A 21,973-nucleotide genomic window follows, 5' to 3' on the forward strand; every position below is an offset into this window, starting at 1 on the left:
TAAGTCTAGAAATGTAAGCTTATGATCTTTTCATTATACAGGAAAGTAATACCTGTGAAGTTAAACCATTAATGGATATTTCATCTTATGACAAGTTAACTGTAATGCTTCATGTACATTTGTTTTATAGTTTACCATTCAATGAGGATCTAACAGTAAATGGAACACTTTTTATGCACAAATTTTCCGCACTATGTGGTTGAATACCTCATGTAGACTAAAGTTTGAGACCACATTTCCTTGTTTTATAGCTGGATACTCTTCCTAAGGAAGATCTAATCAAATTTGCTAAGAAACAGGTGATTATCCTACAGAAAGTGAAGTCCAGATGTACAGGTAATGTATAATTTAATTGTCTCTTTGTGGTTTGTTGAATAATTTCTCTTACATTTAATTGATTAAAATAAAAAGAATCCTGTGCCAAACCTTTCAGATGTGTGCTGTATATCTTTTGAAGTCACTGGTAACTAAGACGGAATATTGCTTGAATCATAATTTTTACACTCTGGTCATCTGCAGCATAACATTTGATTCCCATTCTTTCGAGCTCCATATTACAAATCAGTCGGAACTCGCGGCAGAACTCATGGCCTCAGCATCATATCCTACGCAACTTTTTATTCAGCATTTTCAAGTAATTAAATTACAGGCATCCTTGCATTGCCATTTAACAAAGACCAGCTGATCAGCAGGGCTCAGTACATTAGGTCTACAAACTTATCACATGACTCGTGCTCTTGGTCTCGCCCGCTTTGGAGCACAGATGGCGGTTGTTATTGTGAAGAATACATGGCATTACTGCGAAGTGCGATGCAGAAGTATAAGAGAACCAGCCATTTGCGTGTTGAGTTAGAAGAGGGCAAGAAGGGAATGAAAGAGCAGGGAAGGATAAGGAGGGAGGGTGACCGGCTTCCAATATTGAATGTTAAGACTGCCATGGCCCAACCAGATCGGTCTGTTACTGATCCCCATACTCTACCTCACTGCTTAAGGCCTGGGAGTGAGTAAGCGTCTCAGTCGCCACGTTTGACCTCATGTAGAGCTGCAGAAGGCCCTTTATCTTTATGATGGTCAAATCTATCATAAAAGAGTCTATTTACCCTCCATGGTGGGGCCCCAGGTGGCTTGCGTTGTTCAAAAGTTAGTTTTGCCTGCTTGGCATCAGCTTTCCCCATGCTGGCTGATGCGTCCTTGGTCCTCACCTGGCACTGCCCCTGCCCCTTCGGGGCCTGTGCACACGGGGCAGAGTTGGCTGTAAGATTATCAATCGCCCCGAGCAGAGGGGCCGTCTGTCTGGGCCAAGCCCCTCACGGCCTCAATGCGTGCCCACAAGCCATGGGCAACTCCTGTGGGGGGGGGGGGGGGGGGGGCAATGGCACTGTCACATATGCAACTGGGGATCAGTTTGTTTTCACTGCTTGCTGAGGCCACATGTCCATAAAGTCCCACCTCGCCTCCAGACAGTTGGCAGGATATCTGTGCGTCAGACGGTATAAAGCTTAGAATTCAGGCACTGACTTCATCTTCCTCAGTTGATTGCAATGTTGAGCCCCCCTTTTTTACGCCACCTAGAGACCCACGCTGCTCACCAGTATGAATGAGAGTTTAGTGTCACTGGTACGTGCCGTGAGTAGCGCTTCTTCCGTATGTGCATGTTTGGTGCGATGTGGTCCGGTTCCTGCTTGTTGGCGCTCTGACCTTGCGGTGTTAGTGGCTGTCTCAACACCTCAAAGCCCACTCCGAGTCCCGTTGTGGGAGATTTTCAAGGTTTTGATTGCACTACCCAGCCAGGGGAAGCTCTGCGCCACAGCGAGGCAGGCAATAGGGGGGTAAGCCGGCCTCTGTCCAGGCCGCTGATCTCGCGAGTCTCCGAACTCCTCCCCCGCGCGCAAAGGCCTCAGAGTCACTGGGCCATGCTGCAGCTCACCGCGGTTCCATCCAAGTATGTCAGTCTGCCAGGGGCTCTCCAGGCGTTGCTACACGGTCCGAGTCCCCTCAATCAAGCAGGCCTCGAAGGCAAGGCAGCCAGTCCGAGAGCGCCGCAGGGGTCTGGCCGTCCGCCACTTCTTACTCTCCCGGAGTGGACACAGCCAGGGCAAGCTTACCTGCCATACGGAGCTCATCTTTTCTGCACGGCAGGCGCCCCTCGGTTCCGAAATACGCTGACGACTTGTCCCCTAACTCAGTTGACGCACAGCGTCAACAACGACGACGACGACCATCACCGGTCCGCACTCAAGATAAGTGCTGCCACACATCTTATCTAGGCCGCACCGTCTGACCTGGGCGTAGTTCGTTGCTGGAGCTCTGCCAGCCTCCAAATTAGCCCCGATTCAGCAGTCAAGCTCTACAGGTTTCCCCTCATTACCATTTCAGGCGATGCTGCTGGCAATAGATGCCAAATAACTTGCGGATATTCTGCCCCGCCTGCAGAGCCTCACCAAATGGTGGCCATCTTGCTGCCGGGCTGTCTAGTAGCCCGTCCCCCCCCCCCCCCCTCCTCGAACAAACTTTGGCGATGCCATTACCAGCGTCGCCAACTGGATGAGGACCAACTGTTTACAGCTCAACTCAGACAAGACCGAAGTGCTGACCTTCGGGAAGAAGACCTCCCAGTGGGACGATAGCTGGTGGCCCTCCGAGCTAGGACCCACACCCCCCCAGATCACGCCCGCAACCTCAGTACAGTCCTTGACAGCAAACTCACAATTAAGCACCAAGTTAATGCATTCGCTTCCTCATGTTTCCACATCCACAGCATGCTCTGAAGAATCTTCAAGTGGATCCCAGTCAACCTCAGGAAAACCGTCACCCAAGCCCTTTTTACCCGCCGCTTCTGCTTTGGAGACTCTCTCTACGCTGGAATCACCACCCAACTCCTAAAAGACTCCAGACCATTCAAAACACAGTGGCCAGACTCATCCTCTACCTCCCCAAAAACACCTGCATCACCTCCCACTTCAGGAACCTCCACTTGTTACCCATTCAGGAGTTATGTCAGTTCAAGCTTCTGACTCACGCCGCCTACAGAGCTCTACATGACCCAGGAACAACCTACATCAACCACCACGTGAACTTCCACCAAATTGCCAGACTGTTGCGCTCCACCTCCCTGACCCTGGCTCTACCCCTCCCCCACATTCGCCGCAGCCACAGTGGAGGGCGTGCCTTCTACGAGAAAGCTTGGAACAACCTGCCCTTCCATCTACGATCACCTTCCATAGCACATTTCAGAAGGGAACTCAAGACATGGCTCTTCGACTGAGCCCACCATCACCTCAGCACCTGGATACCCTTAGAGATGAGAAGTGGCGCTTAACAAGACCGATTGCTTGATTCGTTGATTGATTCTATGGTCAGCTTGTGAATTCTGCCAGGGGTGCAACATGTATGTTGATTCAACTTAAGAGATGCAAGTTTCCAGAGAGCCTTTTAAGCAACTTAAATACGTATTATACATTGTTTTCAAATCTTAATCCTCTTGGCAGGCAGAGCTGTCGAAAATAATTTGTGTGCTATTACTGAGCATTCACAACCGTGCGGTAGCTCTCCATAGGTAAACCAAAGATCCCTCAAACATCTTTGTCTAATCATTTAAATGAGTGGGTGAAGATGAAGAGTTGTTTCCAATAAGTATTACGTGTGTCCACATCCACAGCACATCAAACACCAATGCAGTTAAGGAATAAGGAAGTAAAGAATTATTGCCAAAGGAAAGTTTATTAAAGTGATAAAAAAAAAATATGTTTAGCTGCTAACAGCAAACCATTTGTATTAAAATGATCAAGGATAAGGGCACAAAATGAGCCCAACTCAATCATAGCTAAAACAAGCATCTATTAACATGATCTTCTACAAAACTTAATTCAAGTCTTTGAGGTGGAAGTAGTTAAAATGGTGAAACCACCACAGGAAGTTTCAGAAAATTTGGGCATAGAAACATCAGACTTAACTGGCATTCTATTGAACAGAGATGGTGGATTAGGTCCAGTGAACAAAGTTACTTTCAGAATTTTCTTAAGAAAAATCTTACCAGGAAAAGAATCCAATACTTTATCTGATGTCTCCAAACTGACCGGTATGATCCTCCGTTATATTTTTTTTAAAAAATGTTTAAAAAATATCTAGAAACATCCATCCTGTAGAAATTGTCCCCACCGGCTTTTGCTTAGTTGGTGTGCACAATGGGTGACCTCTTTAGTTTGTTTCTATCTTTCTGTGTTGTAGAGTGTTTTTCGACAAGCAAGTATTATTTGGAGGCCCAGGCAGAGCAGGCTTTCATCGTATTGGTGTCCATTCAGGAAGGTGCAGTGGAGGGGTTAGCAAAAGTTTAAATTGCTCCGCTTGAGTGATGTTCTGTGGCTTCTGTACCTTTTTGCCAAATTGTTCGCCCAATCATTTCAGAAAATGTACTCAGCCCTTTGTTGTAAGTCAGCATCATATGATTTCTTTTTAGTTTTATCCAGCAATACTGGTTATTGCTAAGAAGGGCTGCAGTTTGGATTTTTACAAACAAACTTTGTCATTTAAAACAGGGTATACTTCAGACACTATTATCTGCTCTCCAGCTTTGTAATTACTGTTATGAAGCGGAATACCTGCATAGCCCTTGAAGCTTCAAGAAGTGCTTGCATTCCTTTACTTTTTTTCCTTCAGGCCTACAGCTCCCGAGTTGCGTATTATTTTAGGCACTTGGGGCTCACGCAGTAGGAAAGCATAGTAAAATAACTAGAACAGTACCCCACTTAGGTCATGACTAAGTTATGAGTTGAGGGGTCCATCTCAGATTTCATTCAAACGGAAGTCTGACACAAGGGAACATGCGTCATCCCCATTTCTGGTGAAGTGCAGGCCTGCTATCAGGTCAGTGGACTCCAGCAGTTTTTGTGGGGCGACAAAACAGGAATGTCACTGGTGCACTTGATTTTTTTCAGTGATCAGCTTTTCACTATACAAACATACACTGACTTTTACAGCAAAGTAATTAAGCCAACATTTTGAGAGATGGTATGAAGCCACTGCAGTCTTATATATATATATATATATAATGTATAGGTGAGAGCTCCTAAGTCTCATATGCATCTAAGAGACCCCAGTCGGTGAGGCAAAACAGTGGGTGAGTTCCCATTCTGTGGCCAACAGGGCTGGCCTGCTTCAGTGTGGTGCCAGATTCTGCACAAATTGAGATTGCTTAGATGTACCTATAATAAAATTAAGTTCTCTTCTGGACAAAGGTAAGCCTGACCGTTATCAGGCCAAATCTATATACAAACGATGCCAGAACGGTTTCAGCCTCATTGTGCCTCATCTGTGAGGTGCCACGTGTTTTTTTTTTTTAGGTGAGACAGGGCAGAGAAGGTGAGCCAAATATTTCTGCTAGGAGGTGAAATTAGATACCTACAAGGTCATGTGGACCCTGACAGCAGGGATCCAATCGCACTGTCCAAGACGTGTGGCCATTTTGGTGACATTGAATCAAACCCTGGTGACAAGATCCACAGCTGAGTTTTCAGCAAATAAGATTCCTTTCTCCCATTCTTGCTTGTACCTGACCTGAGGTACTTCAACTAGCACGCCAACTGTTAGTTGAGGAAGTAAAGATGGTAGCCCCAGAGAGAACAGTACTATTGTATTTGAAAGACACTGCCGATCCCAGTACTCATTAAAAGCATGGCGCAGTGTACTTTACAGAGGATGTGTCTGGGAATATTCCAAGAAGGAGCAATAATAAAATATATGTGTGACATTTGAGAGGGAAGAGACAATGGCTGTGACTGGTAGTGGCCTTTTATCAATGAGGGTAAATACTAGTTCCTTCCAAGCTGATTAGAAAACTGTTTTCTAATCCGGTTTTGGTACTGTAGCAACCCACATAGGTGGCTTTTTGCACCAAGAGGAACCTCACACCGAAGTCTTAATCTGCATGGACAATGAAATAAGACTGAAATCTTGAAGCAGAGTTGTAGCAGGAAGAGGCTCTTTTAAGATGGCAGATAGCAGTTTTTTTTGTTTTAACTTGGGCGGGCAATTACGCTGAAGCATGCCACATGATTTAGCTTTTCCCTCTGACTCAGCAAGAGCTCTTCAAATAAATGAGGCACTGTGCAGAATGGTGACTTTCTGGCTGCCCCAGATATGAGCTATGCTTCATTGCCCATTTCCTCACCTGCCAACATTACGCTATGCAAGTCATCAGCCTGATTCAGTTGGTTTAGAATTGGACCTCTATATGTAAGGCCCCCACTGCCATCAAGTCAACTGAACCCATTGACTTGTGGAACCGATCGCAAACTCCTTTTTGTACACTGCTTCTGTCATTGACAGGTGGCGGCGATTAGAGGTTCCCACACATGAAGGGTCTGGTACCATCACCAAATCGAGAAATATGAGGAAATACGAGGATATCTTCTGTGGGAGCCCAAACCCCAACAATTCATTAAACACATTTTTTTTTTTTTTTGCGTTGAATTACCACCCTCCACAACATTAAACCTAATAATTTAGCAGAGTAAAGTCAACTGGAACCACTCAGTAATTGAGTTCTAGATCAAATGAAAGTTAGAGTTTTAATACAAACGTCTTAATATTAGTGATACAGAGAATGCTTTAAATACCATGAAAGCTCAGATACAAAGTACAAAATCAGAAATCTTTTAAATCCCACCTAAGCAGAAAAGACACCCCCAAAAATTGAAGTGTCAGACTTATGAAGAGATCTGACAGCATCCTAAGGAGTAGAAAAAGTCTCCGGTAAATCAGACAGAGTCTTGGGAGGAAAATGAGGTCACCCCTGATTCCTCAATACCGGGGATTTTTATACACATTTTATGCATAAACAATTAGCAAAACTGCAGATTCAGCTTGGCCTGTTGAGCAAGTGCCTTTATTGATTGCAAAAAGGGGACTTTAAAATAGTTATTTCCACCTAAAAGGACATAGCAGTTTATTCAAAGTATTTGCTGATGCCCAAAAAAGGTGATGTATCTGTTAAATATTAAATCTATGATTTTTAATTTCTTTTTTCTCTGGAAGAATTTTGTGACCCAGGCCCATATTCTGCAGGTGCTGGAACCACAAGACTGGTTGTTCTCACAGACCTCCAAGATGCATACTTTCACAAACCTGTGTGAAGGTAACACAAAACTAATCTGCAGTAGGTAATGGGAGGATAAGTCATGGCAGCGGTTGCTATGCATCTCTTTAGGCAGGGAGCTTGATTCTTTCCCTACTGAGATGATTGGCTTAGCAAGGCCATTTTGCCAGAAGCAGTTTTCTATCCGGTCAGGAACCCAACATTCTTTTGCATACTCCGTGCTTTCAGGAGAATGTCTTCCCTAGTTTTAAAGCGGCGGGTATCATTCATCTAACTGATTCTAGCTACATTGGAAGGAAAGGTCATCCTGTCCACATCTAGAAAGGGTACAGAGCATTTCTCAATTGAAAGCATGTGACCAAATTCAGCCTACCTTTATGAGGCTGCAACCTATCTTCCAGTGATGATGTCTCTGCTGATAAAGCCATTTGTTTGATTCTGATGAATGTGGATATTTCTAAGAGCAAGAATGTGATGGAAAATAGTGTCCATCAGAAATATCACTCTCTAAAATATGTAACTTTTCGTTTTACATTTACCATCCTGTGTACATTGGATCCTGAAGTGAAGGTAACAAGCAGAATTACTTAAATACAGTGTAAATTATTTTTAAATCTATAAGATCAACACACTGAGTTGCATGTACAGCTGAAACCGTTCACTGGAGTGTAAACCTGCTATTTCTGCATGTCCCCATTCCTGGAACATTTGAGCCCAACTTCCTTATCTTGGCAGGTTTAAATTTAAGCAGAAGATAAGTTTGAAACACTGCGTCAACATCCAGTTATTATTAAGGTCTTATTAAAATCTAGTCACTTTACAATATGGCAGATTAGTCTAGTCTGATCTCTACCAATTTCTCTTCTAGAGTTAGAAAAAGAAGTTGAAGAACTAAAGTCAAAAACGCCCAAGGACGGAACCGACGATGTGATTCAGGTGAGAAAACATTTGTTTATCTATTAGTAAGTATTTGTACAGAAACCGCACATTGCCTGCAAGCCACTTAGGCTTAGTTTATATGTTCAGTAAAGTCCCAAGTAACAACATGATTTTTCTTATTCCAAGTTTGTATGTAGATGTGTGGTTTTACTTCTGTGTACGAAATTAAAGATGCAACTGGTAATGTGTATCCTATATATGTCGCTATTTTTCATTTGTGATCCCTCGTTCAGACTCAACAGTTGATTCAATTTTAAACCAGGATACATATTAAGCCACAATATTTCTGTGTACTCCAACTAAACAAAAAATGTTCTAGCTTTGGTATCGTAAATTTCAATTCTAGTAGCTGATGACCAACCCAAGATCCTGCAACAAGTTGACCGCCAAATGTAGCTTGCACTGGGCTAGAAGGAGCATGTCTTCTAAGTAGACGATGAGACAAACCCCTTGAGCCTGAAGGTATTCCACGGGAGGCTTGAGGACCTTTGTGAAGCTCCAGGGGGCATTGGAAAGTCTGAAGGGCAGAGAAGAAAACTATTGCGTTTAGCTGCACCAGGCAAACTGAAGAAACTACCTGGTGGGGGTGTAAGAGGGGGCAATTGGAATGGATAGGAAGTCGTCCTTTAGGTCCAACCGAACCATTTAATCGGACGGCCACAGGAGGTCACATAGAAGATGGCTACCCTCCGTTATGGAAAATGGTGCTATGAGTCACTCGTTGAACTCGCGAAAAATTGTCACAGAACACTGACCGCCATCGGGCTTGCCTACCAAAAAGATATTGCTGATTAACCCCCACGGATGGGGGACCGTGAAACAAATTGCCCCTTCCGTGAGAAGGGAAGAATTCTCCCTATCCATGAACCCCCCTTTTGCACGTAAAACTGAATGGGTCTGGGAAGTATGGTCTGTGTGGGGGAACCATAGAACTCTATCCGAAACCCCTGAATGGTTTGCAGGATCGAAGCATTGAAGGTAATAGAGCGCTAACTAAACCTTCGATTTCGGTGGTGATGAAGGAATGGAACTTAGCGGAATTGGTATGGAGTTGGATCCTCTGCCCTTGAAGCACTGACCTCAGTTAGGGTAACAGGTGGCATAACGGTTGTTGTCCTTTTAGATGCTGCACTTGGAGCCTTGCCCTCAAGCATACTGTGAAGCAACACGGGCAGACGAGCGGCCACAACCTCGCCTTGCCCCTGGAAAATCTGGGGGTGAAAGACCCACTTGATCTAAGACTGGGCCTTATCTAGCGATGTAAAAGTGTTTAACAAATTTCCCCAATTCTTTTATGAAATGCTTTCCGAAGAGGTCCTCTTAAGCAAATGCACCAGCCTCAGAAATCACCAAATCCAACAGCCTGGGGTTGACTTTGATAAGTAAAGAACATTGGCGCTCCACCGACAAGGCACAGTTGGCATTACCAAGAAAAATAATGTCACACTGTGCTCGGCCAGAAAGTACCTCGGGGGAGATGAAAGCACCCAAGGATCTGGCATCCTCGGCCATGTCAAAAAGGTGGTTGTATGTTGCAACCGCGCAATCTCCCAACCATGCATGGTTAAGATTCTGCCCTAGCCCGCAGCCACCGCACCCTGTATCCTAAAAGCTGACCCCAGCTCAAAATACTAACCCCACCCCAGCCTTTAAAACACCCCAGGCCCTAAAACCTGTCCTTCAGACTTGAACTTGACCCTGACCCCCCGGTCCTGAGCCCTAAATCCTTCACCCCAAAACTCGACCCCGTCCCTCCTCGTCCTGAGCCCTAAAACCTTCACCCCAGAACTCAACCCTGACCCCTTCCTGCTGTAAGTCCCAACTTCTGGACTCCAGAACTCAACCGCAACCCTCCCACCCTGAGCCCTAAAACCTTCACCCCAGAACTCAACCCCGTCTCCACTCCCCACCCTGAGCCCTAACACCACCCCAACCTAAGTCCTACATCCTTCAACTCAGAACTCGACCCCTCCCCAAACCGGCCTCCCTACAATTTAAATGTAATAGTAAAATAATCGCACTCACCATACCACTCCGTCCATCCATTTGTCGTCCGGGCAGGAAGTCACCTCCGACCCTCTGTCCAGTCCGACCATCCGCCAGTGTCCAGAGCGCTAACTACCGCATACGTCTTAACCACAAATATGCGTGGTAAAGTTATACACATAGTTTAGAGGCACGTGGTTCCACCTGTGTTTTCAATACGCGCATTGTTTTGACTGCGTGGTTTAGGCTGTTCCCCCAAAAATGTTCTTCAAGCGGCCAAGAGCATCCAGGAGTTTATCCTGGCACGAGCGCCAGGACCTCTCAATCCTCTTCTTTGAGTCCTTGATAAATTTGGCCAGGAAAGTGGCCATGGTAGGATCAAGCTCCGGGGTCAAAGACACCTTCCCGTCGAGAGGTACGGGGGTACTTTGCACACAGGCGGTTACAAGCCTCCTGCTCCAGAGGTTTCCGGATGCGCGCTGCCACACAAGAAGTGACCTTCTCAGAAGGGACCCACTCTGCCGACCTGGGATCGATGATGTCATCCTGATCCATTAGGTCTGACCGAACGGTGGCGGTAGAGGGTTCAGCGGAGGGTGTGAGGGAGGAAGGGAGCCATTGTCTTGATGGGCCCATGTCCTTATTGGTATCTCGATGAGGTTCACATGGGTCTGGGTAATTGGGGGTGGGGAAATGGGTTCAGTGGATTCTCAGGAGATGGATGGGGAGGTGGTCCTGATTCATGCTTAAGACACTCGAAGACGTCCTGATTTACCCCCTCATGTTTGCGGGCCTTGGCTGGTGCCTCACTCTTCTCAGAAGGTTGGACGTGGGCCTGGGTGCCAGTGGGTGGATTGGCCAGACTAGTTAACCTGGCGCATTCACACGCTAGCTGCTGGGAGATCATCTGTTGCTTAGGCCCCATGGCCTCCGCTACTGCCTTATATATTGAGGTATCCACTGCCTCGTAAAAGTCATCATCAAAAAGCAGGTATTCGAGGATATCTCCCTGTGCTGTTGCAGGGATTCTGCACAGACACAGAACTTTGCGCAGGGATACGGGACTTTGTGTATAGGGGCTAAGCCTTCCTACCGCCTCAGTAGCCACAATCCCAGGACCGACTAGCTATAGTGTCTCACTCTCTCTCCTACACAGTCATAAAGATGCAAATGATTAAACAACCCAGAACACAACACTCCTGACTCTCTCCGGAATCGCGTTGACAAGACGTACCCTTTCGCTCACTCACTCGTACTTGTCCACAATGAGAATTGACAGAAACACTGATATAGTTTAAAATATTATTTTAACTATGATGTTCTATAATGCAGTATACGAGCCACTACCAGCAGCAAAATGCATGACCTAAAACAGTTAGCATTATCGCAAGTCCAAATATTGTTAAGGGAGATGTCATCTTGTATCGACAGTGGATAAAGGACTATAAGGCCCAACCACCCTCCCCTTGGTAACAAGCAGTATTATTATATAATATAAGTTCTCTGGGCTTTGTCAGCAGACCCCACACCTTAGTGCCTAGATGGTATATCTACATCATAGGAACTGCGTGGCTCTTTTCCTTGGAAAGGTCCCAATCCAAGTGTCTTTTAACCAAACATGCATCCCCATAATATCAGAGCACGAGTTTCCAGCAGCAGCAGCTGTTTTAGCATGTTTTGTCTAGGTGCTAGGGACTGGCCAGAACAGAACAACAAGGGGCAGTGTTTATTGACCTTGTTCACAGTGTTCAGACTAAACTCCAGGAACAGACAGAGAACTCCCAAAGCAGGCGATTCTCATGTGAAAGGCATAAACAGTCCTGCAAAATAAAGTCCTGTGCTAACGTGCTCAAAAGCAGCATCATGGCCGCAGAACTCATGCTAACTTAGCGATGTCGATAATGTCCCTATCAGCCATATGACAGTGCGTCATCAAAAGACTCAATATCGCTTACAGTAGGGGAAGTGGTAAAAGTATTGACGACACAACCCCTAATAGGGCCAGGCTTGCACAATACAGCTATAAAAAGGGGTTGGGAGACATCCAAACAAATTTTAGGTGAGCAATGCCTCACTGTTGTGGATCTAAGCCCTGGCATACTCTCCCCTACTGCTTTAAAATATAAAGGGAACCAAGCCTGTGAGGCATGTCCCTGCGTGTTTATCGTGCTGCTTCAAAAACCACTTAAGCCAACAGCACTGTGGCAGGAGACCAGGACAGCCAAGGTACAAGAGGGGAATACTGACACCCACCGCCGAGGCATCTCTCACACTAATTATACAGAGGCGTTCAATTTGCTTTTAAGTGTCCCTGCATGGGCTACACACCCCAGGATCTGATGGGGAATTTCTCTCCAGGCTGTCAGGCTCCAAACTCTGCTCACGATCTCAACCCGAACTGAGGGATAGAGACCGCATGGCGCAGACAGCGATGCGCCACCTAGCACGCAGAAGAGCGCACTGCAAAGCCACACCGAAACTCTGCTGCGAAGGAAGTGCATAGCGGTCCTGCAGCATGTTGTCCTAGTAGGAAAAATAAAACTGTGGGGCAAAAATCAGGATTGTCACAATAACAATCATGCAACGGCAAGAGCAAACCAAGCTCGATGTAAGGAAAAGGAACTTAACTTGGCTGCGAGCAGCAAAGAAAGAGGACCCTAGGACTCTATTGAGGGACTATATGGCAACATGTGGAGTCCTGATTGGCTGTTGATTTGAACTGTTTGTCTATTGGTTTAAACTGTTGTGATCTATTTTTCCTATTCCCAAGGGTTCATGGGAATAGTAGTTTGGTATGTTTTGTGAAAATGACTGCTGTTAATATTAATGCGAAGAGAGTATGCATAATTCTCACCTGTGGTCCTGACATAGAATCCTCATTGCATGCTGGGAATCACTACCTAAGCAGTTTCTATATTTCGACCTTCAAAACAATACACAAAAATATAGAAACGAGTATACATGAAACAAATACATATATGCAGAATTTTTTTTATTGTACAAATAAAAATAATATTGTTTATATAGTTTAGCTGATGATACTTGGACATATGGTTTCAAGTACTGTGTGGCCCTCACTCATGAGGTCCGTTTACCCTGTTGACCGGAAAAGTCTAGAATTGTGGAATATTTCATTTTTGTGTTATCACTGCATAATGAAGATTGGTTGCCAGAGATTTACTGCTGCACACCCCTTTCTTTCAAGTACGTCTGCTGGCAGTTCATGTAACAGATACAGGGACTTAAGAGGTGATAGGAAACACACACATAGATATCTGTCATATGTTCACTGTGTTTGCTACCTACGGCTCCTATATTGCCCTTCAGCCTGCATCTTCTGTTAAAAATTGGCTGGACAGTCTATAGCTCTGTTAAGAATGATACAATACTTGGGGAAAGAGTAATTAAGGTATTACCCATATTGCATCTTCTTTGAGAGAAGCTGCTCTTTTACAGGAGTGATTCCACGCAATTCCGCAAGCAGGTGCAAAAATATTTTTCTTGCTAATGGGACGTTGATTTTATTGTGAAAATAATTAATAGAAATTATCATCTGTTGCAACTGGCAGTGAACTGTTGTGTAGTCGGTGGGTAAAGGAGATGATTCAGAGATGGTTGAACTTTCTCTTATAAAACATCTTGAACTATCCTCAAATGAAATGCTTGTGATCTGTTCAACCACTCAACTGCCCCCCCCCCCCCCTCAAAAAAAACACCCAATCCCCTTGATTATATTTGATAATTGTGCTGGTAGTGATTGCTTTATTATTAAGCTAGATCGCTTAGATGCAGTAGATAATAGGATCATTAGCAGTGTAAAATCTGTAACTTGCTTAAAATACAACTGGATGACACCAGCATAAGCGTGTTGCTATAAAACAAACTGAAGGTCCAGACACAATCATTAAACTCTCATATAAGCCTTGTAATAGTAGTAGTTCTCAAATCTCACAATAAGACTCTCCCAGGCCCGATACAAGATCCTTTATTTAGTACATCGGGGACAAGTAGTGTGGAAAAACAAGCGCAGACATCGGGAAGTGCATCGCAGAATCCAGGGTAGATAGAACGTCTGTGTGCAATGATCTTGTTTCAGTGTAAATTAGTTATAGGCATTTGGGCTGAGACAGAGGAGCCGTTTATTAGCAAAGCCATACACTGTATAAGAAAGGAGAAGCATGGTACTCAGAAATCTATAGTGACATCAGGGGAACTAATAGATACAATCCAGAGGTACAGAGCGGTCACTGCAAATGATTAGTAAGGAACTTTCAGATTGCTTGAACAGCATCGATTGCAGGCACATGTCCCCAGATCTTCTGGAATTCAGCTGGAATACTTCCCTTCAGTGTCCCAATCTTCAGTCAGTCAAACTCTGGTCCCTAGTAATTTTAGATCTAGTCAGAACATTGATTTAAGCATCGTTGACCAAGTGTTTAGGTTCAATCTACTTTGGAAAAAATTTTGGAATTCAAAAATGAATAACTTTCACATGCTCTTCATGGACCTAAAGTCCGCATTTCAAAACATTCCTAGTGAATGTTTATGGGAAGCTTTAGAATCACTTAGAAAGACGTCAGACGTACATAATGTCATAATTTGGTACAAGTACAGTCCGTTTCCACATTTGGCTCTCGGTAACAAGGACAAGCAGGCACAAACTTTTCAAAGAGGTAATTTGGAGGTAAATGCTCTGAGCTCAGCAGCCAATCAACAGACCCAATAATGTAATGTTCAGCCCAAAGCTTTTCTTTTATGGAAAAAGTGTTTTAATGTCACAGCAGATCCAAATACTACACAATCCGTGAATAGTACAGGGTTGCAATATAAGTTGTGTCTCCGAATTAGATGCTACAACCCAGTACCCTCTCTCCTTCCTGCAGTGGTTGAAGTTATGGGTTTACCATTCCCAACACGCTATGGATTTATGCAAAGATTACGCAGAGATGCAGATGATTCAAATAGTCTTATTCATTAAATGAGCAATCACTTCAATTTCTGTTTCAGCCCTTCTTTAAAAAGTCCTGAGTGGATCAGCAGATGCTTATGTGTTTATTACTCAATTGTTCGCTGGTGCAGGCCCAGGCCCGGTGGTTCACCTACTCATTAGTTTTTGCATTGCAAGCTGTGTGGCAGATGTAGCTTGTGCTCCTTCCCTCACGTTGTTGGCTCTTCTGCATGGACCATGCTCACAGCCTCTCTCTGGACCACGTTCGCGCAGGTTAGATCAATGAGGCAGACTTGTATCAGTGGAGGCACACCTAACCAGTTGCAGAAAGGAGATCACATTCTACAGTGGTGCCCTCTGGACCAATCCCCTCTCTGTGTTCTCTTTGGTAGTTGGTGCCTCAAGGCTAATCAGTGCTTCTCAGTGCTTCCCACTTTGGCGCTCTTCTCGTCTGCAGCAGCATCACCCTCTCAAACCTTCGCTAGGCTGCCAGGCCCCATGGGAATGCTTATTCTGGTACAGTATTACTGTATCTCACACAATAACTGCGCACAGTTATGGTAGACCCCTTCACCTCATGAATCATTCCTGGCGTGCTTTCTGAGATCATCTGTGGGAGATAGCAAATATAGTGAAGCGGAGTCTGTCTGACCACCCAAAGGGCAATCTTGCTGAGATTGTTAGGATGCCACCAGGCAAATCCAATGAGGCAGGCCTCTGCGCCAGGGTCATGAGCTCTTTGGTTGCCCTTAGTAGACCTGCCTGGCTGTGGTCTAGTGGATTCTTATGACGTATGAGCCAGCGTGATGGACATACCATTTGATGGCTCTTGCCTATATGGCAAAAAGGCAAACTGTGCCCGGGAGTTGTTTAAGAAGGCCCCAATTCCTAGGCCTAGTGTCTCCACCTCGAGACTTCACAGGCAATACTGGAAGATTCAGGTCTATTCAACTGGCTTCCCTTTCAACCCCACCAGCCCTTTCAGCCTGTCCAACAGCCTAACCTATTCCTTAAGCAGAACAGAGAATGAGGCAAACCCAAATGGAGAGAGGTCCAGTAGACCTCCTCTTTGTCCTCCGCTACTCCATCAGGGAAACCGCTTTAGTTTCTGCTTAAGCTATCATGCAGCCTATTGTGGGAAGGGTGCCCCTCTTTCTGCAGGCCTGGAAGGTTATGATGACTGTCTTGTGGGTCCTGCAAGTTGTAAAAAAGGGGTATGCCCTTCCCAACAGAGATCCCCTTATTCCCCTCCATCCACTGCCCACATCCCTCAGTTTAGAGTACCTCACTCCGGTTCTCCAACGTAAGGTGGTGGCTGTTCTGTATAAAGCTGCTTTGGAGTTGGCAATAGAGCAGGAAATTAGGCAGTTGTACAACTCATGGTACTTCCAGGTTCCCATGAAGATTGGCAGCCTGCATCAGATCCTGGACTTCAGTGTCTTGAACCTTTATTTTCTCATGGAGATGTTCAAAATGCTGTTCCTGGCTCAGGATCCTTTGTGCTGCAAACAGATGGCTGGATTGTGTATCCGAACCTTCAGGACGTGTATGTCCCCATATCGATCCTACCTTCCCACTGGAGGTACCTGCGTTTTGCAGTTTGCAGTCTTTCGATTTTAACTGACATTAGAACCCATGGTCTTCAGCAAAAGTATAGGAGTGGTTATTGTACATCTGTCAAGTTGTGGTATCTCGGTGTTCCCTACCTAAACGATTGGCTGCTCAAGTCAGGCGCACTGCAGCTGGTGTCACACCACCTGAATGCCACAGCATCTCTGTTTGAGTTGGGCTTTTCCACTAACCTACCCAAAACGCACACACAGGCCTCTCCGTGCCTCCTGTTCATAGAGGAAGTACTGGACACACCGTCCCTCCTGGCTTTCTCTCCTCTCCAGAGGATCACAGACATTCAGATATGATTCTGATGGTTTTGGAGGGGGTTCATATTCCAATCCTGACGGTTCTTCACTTGCTAGATTTGCGGTCTTCTACAACCTACTGGCCACTCATGCACACTGGTACATGAGTTCTCTAGTGGTGTCTCCATCTGTAGTGGTTCCAGCATCTGAGGTAACCTGATGGAAATAATCAGGATTCTCTTGGACACTGCATAGGATTTTCTCTGGGAGTCAGTAGAGGAGCACCTGACAGGAGGGAAATCCTTCTGCCCTTCCCCAGCAGTGGCCATAGTAGTTACGGATTCCTTCACCTTAGAGTGGGGTGTGCATCTGAAGGGACTTGAGATCAGAGCATCTAGTTTCTGAATCAAAAACTGCTCATCATTTTGTTCTAACAGAGGGCAGTTCACCCTGCCCTAAATGCATTATTGCCCACCTTTAGTGGCCCATCATTCCAAATCTTGAAAGACAAAACGACTGTGATGCTGTATGTGAACAAGGAAGGAGGTGTGAGGGTCTCAACTTCTCAGTCGGGAAGCTGTGAAACTCTGGGCCTGGGCAAAAATGCATTGAAACTGGTTGGTTGTCAACCATCTGGCAGTCTCCATGAACACAAGAACCAATGGTCTGAGAAGGCATCATCTTGCCAATCACGAGTGATGTTTCCATCTAGAGCATCTTTGCCCTGTGGGGCACTGCATATCTGGAGAGATCTTGCAGCTTGAGCGGAGACAGCTGAGTGCCTTTCTCCTGCCACTTTAGGTGGGTGACGTTAAGCTCTGGGTGAGGTTATCTTGTCCGGTCATTACACCTACATGAAGTTGATTTATACCAGAGCGTTGAACCCTTAATTTCCTGGTATGTGAATGAATATTGATTCCCTTAAGGTACACCTTTCTGATGTTTTGTGGTTTGTACTTTCATTGGCCCAGCAAGGATATGCAGTGGGTACTTTTATAACGCACAGTGTTAATACTTTTGAGTGCTGGAGTTACCAAAAAACTCTCTCTCTCTGAGACTCATTCCGCCTTGAGTGTAGCATGGGACTATGAAGATCGAGAATGAATGAGCCCAAGTCATCCTACTAGCCACCGATTGAGCCAAGAGACGTTGGTACCCTGAACTCCTGGATATATGCATTTGTCCTACAATCAAGCTGCCTCTTCGGGAGGATCTTCTGTCACAGCCAGAATGCAGGATCCTGCATCCGGGCCTGCACAATTTGCACCTCCAGGAGTGGATATTGAGTGGCGGTAGTTAACTAAATTATTTCTTCCTCCCAAAGTAGTAGCTGTCCTTCTGATGGCCAGGCTTCCTTTAACAAAGTGTGTTTATGCTGGGCGATGGGACTAGTTTGTGGCCTAGGATGTAACTTGTAATATGGACCCGTTGCAAGCCAAACTGTCAGATGATATGAACTCAGTCCCTGAGCGATTATTCTGACATCGTAGACATGCTTCAGGAATGTATACATCAATGATTTGGTTCAGTAGTATGTACAATCATCCCTCCATGTGGCAAGGGATAGTTCTATAATATCTCCTTTTCCAACCAGAATCCGTTGGCTGGTGGTATTGATGAAATAGAGTTGTTAAAAATTATTCCAGTGTTTAATCCTCCCAAAGACTTGTGTTTTTGGAAAATACATTTGTAATCAAACTGTCGACAATCCAACCTTATCCCATTTTGAGATAGCTTTTGCATCTAAATAAGAATATTTTGGATTTTTAGAAAGCAGATTGTGCATTAACCTCTGAAGTTCGAACATCTTATTAAATGTCTGCTGACAGTGTGTTAACCAGATGAGGATTTTATAGCGCACGTTTGGAATTTCACAGTCTGCACAAAATACCAAAACGCAGTCATCCTGTGTCCTTTACCATTAGATCAGGGAAGAAATAATCAAAATGTTGTACCTGAGAATTGCTTTGAAAACAAAAGGATTGAGCTCATTGGGGCAATTGTGCTCACCCCTGCTGCAAAAATTGAAGTATACTGTGTCGCGGTGGCCGTCTTCCTCTGGAGCTGCACTACGCTCTTTAGGGGCCACCTCCAAGCAGCTCTAATTCAGTGTGCCCTTGTAGCATTTAGGATTATATAAGCAGTCTACAGGGCAGAATATGGTGGCCAGGGGAGATGGCCATGATATATAACGCAGCTACAATTCAGTGCTCCAGAAATTTCATAAGATTTTTTGCACGCAATATGCTGGAAAATCTCAAATTGCTGTCATCGTTCATAACAATTGTTTCCTGGAAAAAACATTTAGTTTACGGCCCTTTTTCCTGACAGTGGAACTCTGGGAAGACAATTCAATTTACGGACTTTATTCAGAACAGTGGAATTCCGGAAAGAAAAAGCTTGTCTTCAAATAACACGTGGGAGTGTAAGCGTACTACCCACAAGCATCAAGAACCCACCAAGCACCTAGAACTTGCTTAGGCGTTTAACTGTCTTGCTTGAGATGTAAAAAGCCTCAGAAGTAATTTAGGTGGGTGTGCGTGCGTGCACGTGGTGACGGCCGCACGTACAGACACACCGCAACACAGGCCATAGGCCGTAAGCCATAGCCATCTGTCTGCGAGGAGGTTTTCCTAGCGGGTGCCACTGGGAGGTCGAATCATCTCGCGTTATACTCCTACCTCGGTTTGATAGCATCAGCCGAGTTGTGTTTAGTTTTCCCAATTGTAATTGTTCTTCCATTTCGTGCAGAGCCAAGGAACAAACTTTTAGATGGGATATTAATAGCCAAAATCCGCACTTCACTTTTTAGCAAGAAAGTTATCATACCAGCTCTTGATGCATCATAACTGCTGAGGGGCTGGCTTTCCGTGCATGCAAGGCCCTACAGGGCCAGCCACTGAAATAAGGATCAGCCACAGGAAGCAAAGTGCGGTAAAGACCCACAAGGCAAAGAGCTCCTAGGGTCTATTTATTCCCGCTTCACCAAGACATCAAAAACACAACACGCAAATAGCTTCTACACAGGAGTGCCACAGCATATGGCATCGGGCATTAGCTGAGCTTGAGTGAATCCAGGAACAATGAAAACAATATGAGAGAGAGAGAGAAAAGACAAGAAAGATGGGGAGAGAAATGAAACAGTAATACACGCTTAAAAACTGGCTGATTATTCCACCACAAAGTCTCTAATGCGGTATGACCTCACTGGACGCAGTCTGAGGTGGTATCTCTCCGTCTCTTGCCGTTTGGGAGTTCCACTCCCACTTCCCAGGGCTCCTGGCTCCACACGAACCTCAGGACCTGCAGATAGATTATAATTGTCCTCTCCTCAATCACCGCTCTCCGCTCTACTCTTCTCCTCTTTCCAGCTATTGACCTTTTCTCCCACCCGTCCTTGCTCATAGTTCCCACCGGTCCTTGCTCATAGTTCCCACCCTGTTTATCCACTGGACTTTCTTCTGAGAACTTTCCCTCGTCAGTTGAGACCTAGCTATTTGACTGATGCCCGATGGAGCTACCTTGTTTAGCTATAGGGGGAGACTGGCTGTGGATTCCCTCCTCGGACGTCACCTACTCAGTCGGTCTTTGGGCAGACTTCCTTTTGTCTCTCCTGCCGTCTTTTCCCTCGTCCTCCCCCTTCACATTTCCACTTCCCCCTTCCCCCCTCCGCTCTATTTGTCTCACCTTTCTTTCCTCTCTCAATGTGTTGCTTATTTTTGATGTAATGTGTAGTTGTTATCATCTTCTGTAACATTGTGTAACCTAATGTAATGCACTCTGATACCTACGGGTCTAGCCAGCGCTATATAAAACTCATCAAATCAAATAAGCAGTCAAGGGGGGGGGAGGAAACAGCGGGGAAGGACACCTAAAAGACAATGGTTAGTAAACAAGAATATTACACATTGGTATCCTAATAAATGTGTTTGCATCAATCACGGCTTTGTGTCTGGATATAAGATGACATTGCTGACATCTTATGATGATGCTCATAGAGACAAGTACTACATGCTTGCTCATTCATATACTCATTAACTCCAACAGTTAAATCCACTGTTGAAAGCTGCATTCTCCATATAGCAGACTGTGCTGATCTTGCTGCTCATTTTCAAACACTCCATTCGGTAATGCCAGAATTCAATGCACACACAGATGATGCACAAGCAAAATTCCAGCTAGACAACAGCGCTTCCATCAACATCACCTCTTGACTAATTCATGTCCTTAATTGATTAAAAGAAACTTTTTTCTGCATGATCAGAACCAAACAAAGATTATCATTTTGGGAAAAAGTTAAAGTTTCTATTATGCCTAAACTAGCCTCTCTCTGTTACCCCAACAGCACAAGGCTAAATGGAAAATATGTTCTTTCAGGAATGAGCTAGACCAGCATGGAATTTGTAATGATGTACTCACTGGGAAATGTCAATTGCTTGCTACCACAGAATGGCAGTTATCTGCTACCTGAGAATGGCAAATACATGTGCTACCCGAAAATACCCTGTATTAGGCAGTGGAGGGGACTTGTGTGGGTGGCTGGGTGGGACTCCGCCCTGGAGCTCATTGCTTTTTGCAATCTACTCATTCCTCCCTACTGATTCTCTTGTTTATGGCTGGTGTGAGAGGTGAGTTGCAAAGAAGGATGTAGGGAGCTGCTTTGTCTGTCCAGACCTCCTGTGCAACCTTCAATCCAGGAGATTATATGACTTGGGTGGGCCATAGTGTAACTGTCCCTAAATCTGGCATCGCAGAATTCTTGCTAAAAATAGGTATGGGAAGGTAGAGGAGGAACTTCCAACTCTGTGAATGGTAGGTCTGTTGACATAGGGGCTCTCCTCCACTTCACACTTATACCCCCCCCCCCCCAGCAGTAGAAATTAGAGTAAGGTGAGGTATGGGTTGGAACTTGGAGGAGTGCTCATTGTTCCCAATCACTCCCCCTACCATCTCTCGCCCTTCAGTTTGCAGGACATGTTGGGTTTTTTTGTGCAGACATAGTGTGTGCCAAGTAAGAAACCTTTATTTTTTATCACCCATTAAGGTATTATTTTACTGTATTACCATTTATATATTGCAGTCTGCCTTTGAAGAGGTGCTGAAGTGCTTTGCAAACAAATACCTACTATTCTGTGTGATAACTACAAC

General features: G+C 45.1%; 1 protein-coding gene across 1 annotated transcript in view; it reads left to right on the top strand.

The window, feature by feature from the left end:
• GCC2 (GRIP and coiled-coil domain containing 2) overlaps positions 1-21,973 on the top strand; it is a 325,439-nt gene that overhangs the window by 65,807 nt on the left and 237,659 nt on the right. Inside the window, exons 3-4 of the mRNA XM_085622624.1 lie at positions 252-336; positions 7,962-8,029. Coding sequence (XP_085478750.1) covers positions 252-336; positions 7,962-8,029 — 153 coding nt within the window. The remainder of the gene's footprint in view (positions 1-251; positions 337-7,961; positions 8,030-21,973) is intronic.

Source organism: Triturus cristatus, chromosome 8, assembly GCF_964204655.1.
Source record: "Triturus cristatus chromosome 8, aTriCri1.1, whole genome shotgun sequence".
NCBI lineage: Eukaryota > Metazoa > Chordata > Amphibia > Caudata > Salamandridae > Triturus > Triturus cristatus.